The sequence below is a fragment of the Myotis davidii genome, unplaced genomic scaffold (assembly GCF_000327345.1).
Source record: "Myotis davidii unplaced genomic scaffold, ASM32734v1 scaffold571, whole genome shotgun sequence".
NCBI lineage: Eukaryota > Metazoa > Chordata > Mammalia > Chiroptera > Vespertilionidae > Myotis > Myotis davidii.
Window position 1 is genome coordinate 1050198 of NW_006283136.1, and position 11376 is coordinate 1061573.

Sequence of the window (11376 nt, forward strand, 5' to 3'; positions counted from 1 at the left end):
CAGGATTCTCTTCTCTTCTTTAGTTCTGTTTCTTTTCTGATTTCTGTTTTAAAGGTGTGTGCCCTCTTCCTGATTCTGGGGGAAAATGCCGGTCCGGAAGCAAGGTGAGGATTGGTTATGGCACTGTTCCCGTGGACGGCACTCGCTTTTTTGTATGTGTGTTTTCTAATTGCTGTGTTTTATTAGTGTTTAACTCTAACGAGACAGCACAGTCCTATCCTCCCTGCTTAGGGGATCTAAGCCTCAAGTCATTCAGAAGATGGACACATCCATATGTGTGTCAAACTTTCTTGATCTCTCTCTAGAAACTAGAGGGGCAATGGATATTTTACCTCGGAACGTCGTCTTAAAAACTCTGAATTGGTGTTTTCATGTTTCGCAATATCATTCTTACACTATTTTGAGCAGCGTGGGATACTGGCAAAAAACTATTATTTTGAAACAGTTAATATTTGGGTTATAAGGACAAATTATAGGTTATCTGCTTTTGCATATCAGATCAGCTGCAACTGTTACCAATACTTTGATTAAAATGATCTTTTATTGTGGTAGACTACCAGTACACATTTATTAAAACCACGTACCTTCCTCCTTTCTCTACTGTGACATATATTTAAATTTTTTTGAATCATTCTAAGGAATAGAGGTGCGCATGAACCTGGTAGCATCAGTTGACCAGGAGGATTTGGGAACTGTATAGATGCCTTGCAGAATCATTTGCTGTACAGCTACTGTGTAATACTTCCTTGTAAAATAATTTTAATCAAACTCTTTTTTCCCTCAGATACCCAGAGAGCATTGCAACTTCTGGAAGAATATCGTTCGAAACTAAGCCAAACTGAAGACAGACAGCTCAGAAGTTCCATAGAACGGGTTATTAACATATTTCAGAGCAACCTCTTTCAGGCTTTAATAGGTGGGAGTTAAAACTTTATTTATGACCATTATGTGTCAGCTAGGCTTAATGTTCCTTTGATTTAACTTATTTTAAACTTAAGAGAGTGATGTACTTGGTTCTCTTTGAGGCATTCAGTAACTTGAACATCCAGTGAGTTATATATTTTGATAGGCCATATTCTTTCCGAAGATATCTAAGACAGCCTTTCACTATGATTATTTTAGTAGTCTTCGAAAACAGTGTTTCCTGTCCTAGTATTAACTATTAAAAGAGGGTGTAGTTACAGAAATGTTTCAGCACCCTAAAGGTAACGACTGAGTAACTGTTAGCTTTCCGTATTTGACTTGTATTTCTCTGGAGTCCTTGAAAATGTTTGAAGAGTAACAGAACATTCATTTACCTTAACACAGACCTCTGTTTAAATTTGGCATTCAGAATTTTAGATCTGAAAATGGCCTTAGAGATGATCTTGTCCAATCTTATTTTATAGGCAAGAACATTGAAACAGAGTTGTATTCTTAATTGTTACTTAAATTTGAAGTGATGCATTGTTTTAAATGAGAACTGAACAAATAAGAGTCCTGCATTCTATTCCTGACACTGCCATTAATTGAATGATAGTACATAAATTATATAACCTTTTGTAGATACTATGTCACCTAGAATGTGGATGCAGTGGAATAGTGGTTTTAAGACTTTTTTAAAAAATAGGTCCTTTTTAAAACAAAATCTTATATTTTGTAAACAATCACCAGTATATAAAACAAGGTGATTGGTCTCTGGCCCTCTCCTCCAGTTACCTTGAAAAGTGAGCAAACCACTGAACTAAAAATTTGTCTCTTCCAATTCTAAGAATAAAATCTTATTTTTTTATTAGTCACTGACTATATAACATATTAAAATAAGACTTGTACTTCATTGCATTATAGTTATTTCCTCAGTAACTTCCAAATAGATACGGCTTTACATCTCATCTATCTGTTGATAGATAAACTTTTGATGTGATTTGAGGTCCACCTTCAAGTTAGTGTACTCAGAAATAACTTGCTGGTAAATTGGTATTTTGTACTAAATTTGTTTTAGAATTAAAGAAGATTTTAAAAACACTCAATACACCTGAATAAGTTTTTGAAATTTAACATTATTATTAACATTAAAAAATATACAAGACTAGAGAGAACAGTATAATGAACTGCTATATATCTGACACCTTAAAAATTAATCAACATTTTGCTTTTAGTTTTTTACCTTTAAACTGATGAACATATTTTATATTTGAATTTCTAAACTGATGTTTAAGGTCCAAATGGATGATCAAATTGGATTCTTCTGTAAAAACAGCAAAAAAAGGAAAGGGAAAAATAATTTTTTGTTATTTGGTTTTCTAAACCAACATTAAACCTAGGAATGTTTTGTTTTGTGTGGTAACTGTTTAAAAAAGTAGTATGAGTATTAAGTTCTCTTTTACATATAGTTGTAGACAGAGAGAGACAGATGCAGTCTTCCTCTGTGTGAAGTTTGCAACTTATGAAAATTAGTTGCTTAGTGAAGTAACCAAACCGTCTATGCTTAGATTTCTCTGTAGGTTGGAGGTAAATTTCTGTTTGGAGAAAATTTTTTTTTTACATATTCTGCCTTGCCTATTTTGAATGTTTTTATCTATTCTTTTTTACAATTGAATTCTGACAGAATTAGTTTCCTAATTATTAAGGTTATATTTGTGAATCTTTGTCCTGCATAATTTCATTGGTTGCGAATTTACTTTGATATTTAGATTTAATTATATTTTAATTTGGGGGGATATGGTATCAGATTTTGGTTTAAGGAAAGTAATAGATTTTAGGAATTTTGAAACAGGTAGATTTAGTAGAGGTTTTTGTGTGTTTACATTCTGTAATTGAATTGTTGACAAATATATGCATTCTTTTCTATTTGTTGAATTTAGATTAATTTATTAGCCTTTATTTTTTCACTGTTTGAAAATATTTAGGTCAATACGATTTTCTTTTTCTTCTGCACCTACACCATTGTTTTTGAAATAGTGTGATAATGTACTTTACACCTGTAAATCAACATTGCAGGATCATATGGTAGTTATATTTTTTAATTTTTAAGGAACTATCGTACTGTTTTCCATATAAGCCATCTTAATGGCTATCAGAATATGACACTTTTAAGTGTGTGTAAACAGAAATAATGGCTAACATTGAGCACTTTTTATGTTCTAATACAGCACCTGTTTAGTTATCATAATCCTATGAGGTGTATATTCATCTATGAGATGATTATACCATTTTATAGATTAGAAAACTGAGGCACTGAGAAATGACATCTTTTGCCCAAGGATGCTAAATTGTGGAGCCAGAAATTGAACTCAGCTAATCTGAATCCAGAGCCTCTCTTCACTGTCAACTACTAGGCTATTCCATAAGTTGAATATTTTTTTTATAAATCTGTATTTTTCCCACTTGCCTGGGACTCTTTTTTTTAAAAAAAAATATATATTTTATTGAATTTTTTACAGAGGAAGGGAGAGGGATAGAGAGTTAGAAACATCAATGAGAGAGATTCTCTCATCAGCTGCCTCCTACACACCCCCTATTGGGGATGTGCCTGCAACCAAGGTACATGCCCTTGAACAGAATCAAACCTGGGACCCTTCAGTCTGTAGGCTGACGCTCTATCCACTGACCCAAACCGGTTAGGGCTGAATATTTTAATGTGATAAAGACCACTAACAACAATAATATTTAACGTAGATACTGATCTGTAGGTTCTGTTGTGTTGTTTTTTTTAAGTTTTTATTTTGAAGGTGAATGTTCATGATGATGGAATTTATGTATTTTGAAAAGTGTATTTAACTTAGTAATCAAAGGGTGAACTTCCAGGTATAATGGTAAATGTCAGAATTTCTTAGATTTTTTTACTTTTTTATTGGTTCCAGTAATGTTATATTTTAGTCTGTTGCTGTGTGTGTGTGTAACTTTGCAGGTTAGGTTTGAGAAAGGAAAACATTTATGGATGTGGACCAACTATTAGCTAAAATTTTATGGAATTGGAGGAAAATTTTATAAAATTTTTAGTTGGTGGTTTTGATTGAATTAGATTATTTGTTAATGGTTTCATTTACTACTGCTCTGAAGCAGTGCTTTGATTATGTTGAATCTGGTTGAATTCTCTTTAGAACCTTTTAATTACATCTGTAAAGCATCTATGAATATTTTTTGTAGTTTAAGCTATTTCATCTATATAGGGTCAAATTTCTCTGCTGAATTTTTCCGTTCCTAATTATTTTTTTCAGTACTCTATCCAGTCTAGGACCAGGTATTGCATTTAGTTGTCATGTCTTTTTAGTGTCCTTTAATCTGGGTACATTTCCACAGTCTTCCTTTATCTTTTATGACATTGACATTTTTGAAGAACACAATTTTCCATTCCTCTTATTTTTTTATATGTTGTTTCTCATTTTGGGTTTTTCTTATGCTTGCTCCTAATTAGATTTAGATTATGTATTCCATAGGGTTCTGTACATCCAGAGGTACACATCTTCTGCCCTTCATTGATGTTACTTTTGATCACCCAATTAAGGTGTTATCTCATTACTCTACAGCAGTGGTTCTCAACCTTCCTAATGCCGCGACCCTTTAATACAGTTCCTCATGTTGTGGTGACCCCCCATTTCATTGTTACAAATTGAACATAATTAAAGCATAGTGATTAATCACAAAAACAATATGTAATTATATGTGTCGCCGATGGTCTTAGGCGACCCCTGTGAAAGGGACGTTCGACCCCCAAAGGGGTCGCGACCCACAGGTTGAGAACCGCTGCTCTACAGTTACTGTTTTTTTCCCTTGCATCTTATAAGCAATCTATAGGCCCAGTGCACAATTCATCCACTGGTGGGGTCCCTCGGCCTGGCCTGCAGGGATCAGTGGACCTCTGTGCTCCCGTAGCCCAGCCTTACCCGCCAGCTTGTCAGGCTCCAGCCTGCTGTCCATGTTGATCCCACACAGCACAAAGTAGTGCGTGAAGCAGCAGGCGGCTGGGGAGGAGCCTGAGCCCGGGCTGGGCACCTCGCTACTCCCGGCTCTGCTGTGCCTGCAGGGGGAGTGTCTGCAGTGGAGTGTCTGCAGGAGAGGCTAGCGCTGCTGCAGCTGCACTCACCAGCAGTCAGCAGCCTGTCAGCTGAGCGGCGCTCCCGTGCTCCCACTGTGGGAGCTCACTGACCCCCAGGGGGCAGCTCCTGCATTGAGTGTCTGCCCCCTGATGGGCAGTCTGCGTCATAGCTACTGGCCGGTTGTCTGGTCATCTGGTCTCTTAGGCTTTTACATATATAGACTAGAGGCCCGGTGTATGAAAATTCATGCACTGGCCTGGGGGTGGGTGTCCTCAGCCTGGCCTGCCCCCTCTCACAGTCCGGGAGCCCTCAGGTGATGTCCTACTGACGGCTTAGGCCTAAGCTGTAGTCTGGCCTCCCTCTGCAGGAGGCAACCAGGCTGATCAGGGGAAGGTGCTACCCCCATCACCCTGCCGCCGCCGCTGCCTCTGTCCTCCCTCTGCAGGAGGTGACCACGCTGATCAGGGAAAGGTGCCGCCCACATCACCCCACTGCTGCTGCCACTGCCGGCCCTCCTTGGCCCTCGCAGTCACTGCGGCTTTGTTCGGAAGGATGTCCAGAAGACATCTGGTCTAATTAGCATATTACCCTTTTATTAGTATAGATTGCTTTTCAGCAAAATTGTCACCTACAATTTAGCATTCATTGATGATGCTTGCCTGAACCAGTTTTTACTATGTTCAGAATAACAGTTTTATAAAAGTAGCACTCCTCCGCATTTTCCAATTAACACTTGGCATCTTACTGTAATTAAGAGCCCTTCTCCCCCATCTATTTCTCTGTCCATCTGTTGATGTATCTATCTATTTTCTTTCAATAGTTGATAATTTATTACTATCCTTAATATTTTTGGTGCTCAGATTGTCTCAGATTTATCTAGTGGGAGCCCTCACAAACTTGTTCTTTTGTCCTTATGACATACCCCTATCATTTTTTAAAGCATTTTCTTACTTTTGGCATAACATGATATTCTAGGTTCACTTGTACATATCCTGCCCCAGCCTTGGAATCAACCATTTCTGAGAAGCTCTAGTTCCTTTTGATAAACCCCTTGTTTTAAAGAATATGTATGTTAATACCTTATGGCTGTTAGTCAAATAGTATTTAAAGTAAAGTAATTTATTGTTGGATACTGGCTTGACATTTTTCCTGTTTCTAGTGTGTGAAGCACAAATTGTAATACAGTTAAGTTTTATATGATATTCTTTGGTGATCAAAAAGGCTATTTAAATGTACATTGGATTAGAAGAAAACAGTGAATCTGTGCTTGAGTAGATTTGACAGTTGTCTCTCTTAGTTAATAAAAACATTGTACTTTTAGTCAATTAACTGATACAAGTTTTTCTCTCTAAATGGCAGGGTTATGTTTCAGTGTTCATTCAGCCTTCTCTCCTCTTTGTTTCATAGGGTGAATATCCTTTTAGAATGTTATTCTTTGTGTATACATATGCACTTTCATTTTGCAAACTCCCTGCACAAATAGAATTGTTTCTTTCATGGGAATTGATACTTAAAATCAGTGTGTAAAGTGAAAAATCCCATCAGATTAAAATTATCCTTGAAAATTCGGAATTCAACATTGTCTGTCATTAACTACAGTACAATTGTTTTTTCCTCTAGTGGAAAGAAATAATTTTTTCTTCAGATGAGCAATAGATGAAGTAGTTGGCTTGTGATTAAGTAACCTCTTATACTAAAAGCTCATAATTCTAGAATCACACTCAGCACAGTAAGATCCAGAGAGGTGCTCACATTATGAGAAATGCATGAAAATGGACACTATATGAGGGAACAGTCTTCATCCTTCTAATTTTTTATTTGTGACATTCACTTACTGGGGGTGTCTGATAGGTAGAATGTTATCTTTTTTTGGTATAAGGAGGTGCTGTAGGTGAATTTGCCCAAGTGCATATAGTGTGACTTTTCCGTATTACCCATATTAACTATTTTTATACTACAAAATTTGTTATTTGATATCTTTCCATTTTAGTCGATTTGTGCAATTTTAAATGACTGTGTTTACATTGTATAGATTTACTGTAGTTTTATTAATGATGTCCTAGGAACACTTAGGCATATAACTTTTTGACATTATAGACAATATTGCGTTTGTATATGCCTCTTTTTTCTGCATCCTTTATTATATCCTTGGGATATTTTTTCTAGAAATGAATTGCTAGATAGAAGGGGATATGGATTTTAAAAGGCTTTTGATGTAATTCATTAAATTACCCTTAGAAATATTTTATAGATTTAAATTTTTAGGCAGTATGTAGAAGAATGACTAATTCACTATACCTTAAACAAGATGGAGTATTATTAATCTTTTTATTCTGATATGTAAAATACATATTTAGTCATTTTGATGTTTTATTGTGTATTTCTCTGATTAAAGAAATGACCAATGATGTCAGAATTTTCCTACATTGTTTCTTTTAATTTATTTTGTGAATTGTTTGTTCATATCATTTGCCCCTCCCATCACCTTTTCCCCCCTTTTTTTCTTAGAGGTATAAAATCTGTTAGAGATATTAACTCTGTCTGCCATGTAAGTTGCAACTAGCTTCCCTTGTTGTCATTTGTTTTTAAACTTTTATTTAAGAAACACATATTTTATATATGGTTAGATTTACCAATTGTGTGTGTGTGTGCGTGCACGCTCATTTCTTGTTTTTAGTACCATGATTAGAAAGTCTTTCCTATCCCCAAGATTATTATTATATTTAAATTCTTTCATGGCTTCTGTTTTTAACATTTAAATCTTTAATAGATTAGAAATTATTATTTTTTTAATCCTCACTTAAGTGTGTGTGTGTGTAAATTGATTTGAGAGTGAGAGAGAGAAAAAAGAAACAAACCATCGTTCGGTTGCCTTCTGTACATATGCCCCGACTGGGATCAAATCCATAACCTAGGTATGTCAGGGCACTTCGGGAATTGAACCCGCAACCAACCAACTGAGCCACACTGGCCAGGGCTAGATTGGAAATTATTTTGAAATGAAGTATGAGATTGCTTTTTAAAACAGAATTTGTTACTTATTATGCTCCCTTGTACGTTTTCTTAAATTATTAGACTTTAATTTTTTTCAGCAGTTTTAGGTTTACAGAAAATTTGATTGGAAAATACAGAGTTCCCATATCATCATCACCCCCCACCCCCTTCCCCTATTATTAACATCTTGCACTAGTGTGGTATATTTGTTAACAGTTGATAAGCCATTATTGATATATTGTTATCGACTAAAGTTCATAATTTACATTGGGGTTCACTTTTTGTGTTATACATTGATAAAATTGACATTCACTTTTGTTGCTTTAGCACATGTATCCACTATTTTAGTATCATACAAAGTAGTTTTACTGCCCTAAAAATCTCTTGTGCTCCACCTGTTCATTTTTTCTTCCCTCCCCCAGAACCCATGGCAACCAATGATCTTTTTATTATCTCCATAGTTTTGCCTTTCAGATTGGCTTCTTTCACTTAGCAACATGTATTTAAGGTTTCTCTGTCTTTTCATGGCTTGGTAGCTCATATATATATATTTTTAAAGACTTTATTTTTAAGAACAGTTTTGGGTTCATAGCAAAATTGAGAGAAAGGTACAGAGATTCCCCATATACTCCCTGCTTCAACATATAACATAGCCTTCCCCATTATCAACATCCCCCACCTGAATGGTACATTTGTGACAGTTGATGAACCTACATGGGCACATCATTATTACCCAAAGTCCATAGTTTACCTTAGTGTTCACTCTGTTGTACATTTTATAGGTTTGGACAAATGTATAATGACATGTATCCACCATTATAGTATACAGAGTAGTTTCACTGCCCTAAAAATCCTCTGTACTCTGCCTCTTCATCACTTTCCTACCTCTAACCCAGCCAAACAACGGTCCGCGGGCCGGATTCGGCCCGTTTGAAATGAATAAAACTAAAAAAAAAAAAAGACCGTACCCTTTTATGTAATGATGTTTACTTTGAATTTATATTAGTTCACACAAACACTCCATCCATGCTTTTGTTCCGGCCCTCCGGTCCAGTTTAAGAACCCATTGTGGCCCTCGAGTCAAAAAGTTTGCCCACCCCTGCTCTAACCCCTGATAATCACTGATCTTTTTTTGTTATCTCCATAGTTCCGCCTTTTTCAGGGATGTCATATAGTTGGAATCACACAGCATGTGGCCTTTTCAGAATGGCTTCTTTTATTTAGTAATATACATTTAAAGTTCTTCCACATCCTTTTATGGCTCGATAGCTCTTTTTTTTTTTTTTTAAGTACTGAATAATATTGTCTGGATGTACCAGTTTATCTTTTCACCTATTGAAGTATATCTAGGTTGCTTCCAAGTTTTGGAAGTTATGGATAAAACTGCTACAAACACATGCATATAGATTTTTGTGTGGACATTTAAGTTTTCAACTTATTTGGGTAAATATCCAGGAATGCAATTGCTGGATTGTACCATAAGAGTATGCTTAGCTTTGTAACAAACTACCTAACTGTCTTCCAAAGTGGGTGGCGGTGAATTAGAGTTCCTGTTGCTCCATATCCTTGCCAGCATTTGGTGGTATCAGTGTTCTGTATTTTGGTCATGCTGGTAGATGTAGAGTGGTATCTCATTGTTTTAATGTGCATTTCCCTGATGACATGTGCAGCACTTTTTCATGTCTTGTCTATGTGTAATGTAAACATAACTTTATATGCACTGGGAAACAGAAATATTTGTGTGAAGTGTTTCATTGCAATATTCAGTGTCTTAGGATAATTGCTTTTGTGTGGTGGTTGGGAACCAAACTTGCAATATTTCTGAAGTAGGACTGTATTTGTTTTGCATCACTACTTTCAGTTCTTTTGGTTATATACTTGGAAGTTGAATTGCTGGGTCAAATGGTAATTCTCTGTGTAATGTTTTGAAAGACCACTATACTGGTTTTTCCTTCAGTAGCTGCATAATTTTATATTCCTGTTAACAATGCACAAGGGTTTAATTTCTCTACATCCTCATCAAGGCTCTTTATTTTTCTGTTTTGTTGATGATACTAGCCATCCTAATGGGTATTTTACTCAGCTTATTTTGTCTTAAGCCTGATATTGTTTAAATAATATGAATATTTGGTTCTCTAGTCCAGCGGTCGCCAACCTTTTGGAACTCACAGACCACCAGTGGGCGATTGCTGCTCCAAAGGTTTTCTTAAACCAGCAGTTGCCAATCTTTCAGACCTCACAGACCACCAATGGTCCGCACACCACCAGTTGGCAACTGCTGCTCTAGTCCATGGGAGCTCAGATATAGCAAATTAGAAAGGCCTGTTTGATAGATGAATATATGACCTAGATTTAAGGCATTTCAATTGCTAGTAGCTAGATGCAAATGAACTTTTGCAAAACTTATGTAGGGAACACTTTGTTCCTTAACCATACCAGATAGTAAAATGTTACTCTGAGTTGTATTAGTCTAGATCTCAGTTGTCCTGTATTGTAACCATTAGCCAAATATAACTATTTAAATTAATTAAACCTAGATGAAATGATAAATTCAGTTCCTCAGTCACACTAGTCACATTTTAAGTGTTCAATAGTCATATGTAGGTAGTGGCTACCATATTTAGAGAGAGTGGAAGGAAGGGGGAGAGACAGAGAGAGAAATATCAGTGTGAGAGAAACACATCAGTTGGTTGCCTCCTGCAACAGCCTGGACTAGGGATGGGGATAGAGCCTACAACCTAGGTACTAGTATGTGTCCCTGACCAGAATTAAACCAGCCGCTCTAACCTATGAGCAAAACCTAGCACAACTAGGGCAACTATAGAGCATTTTTATCATTGCAGAAAGTTCTTCTGGACAGCATTCGTCCAGATTTTCATTAGAGATGTTATTGAAGGGTGAATACAGCAGTGTTTGTTAGTTAATCCTATATAATAAAAGCCTGATATGCTAAGTGTCCGGTTGTCCAGTCAGCCATTCTCTAATCAAAGCGTAATATGCTATTGATATGCTAAGGCTGCTCAATCGCTCAGTATGATGTGCACTGACCACCAGGGAGCAGATGCTCCGACTGGTAGGTTAGCTTGCTGCTGGGGTCCGGCTGATCGGGACTGAGTGAGATGGGCTGGACACACCCTGGAGTCCTCCTGCGGTCCCTTCCTGGCTGGCCAACCTCCCGCGTCCCTCCCTGGCCCCCCTTGTGCATCGGAAGGGTCCCTCAGCTTGACCTGTGCCCTCTCGCAATCTGGGACTCCCTCCGGGGATGTCTAAGAGCTGGTTTCGGCCCAATGGCGGAACGACCAGTCGCTATGATGCGCACTGACCACCATAGGGCAGATGCTCAATGCAGGAGATGCACCCTGGA

The 11376-nt window shown here is 36.9% G+C and overlaps 1 protein-coding gene across 11 annotated transcripts in view; it reads left to right on the top strand.

Moving 5' to 3' along the window:
* Positions 1 to 54: 54 nt before the first annotated feature.
* DLG1 (discs large homolog 1) overlaps positions 55 to 11376 on the top strand; it is a 270198-nt gene continuing 258876 nt past the window's right edge. For all 11 annotated transcript variants that reach the window (XM_006753379.2, XM_006753381.2, XM_006753383.2 and 8 more), the window contains exons 1-2: positions 55 to 104; positions 785 to 916. In XM_006753379.2, the coding sequence (XP_006753442.1) occupies positions 86 to 104; positions 785 to 916 (151 nt within the window). In that variant the 5' untranslated portion in view covers positions 55 to 85. The remainder of the gene's footprint in view (positions 105 to 784; positions 917 to 11376) is intronic.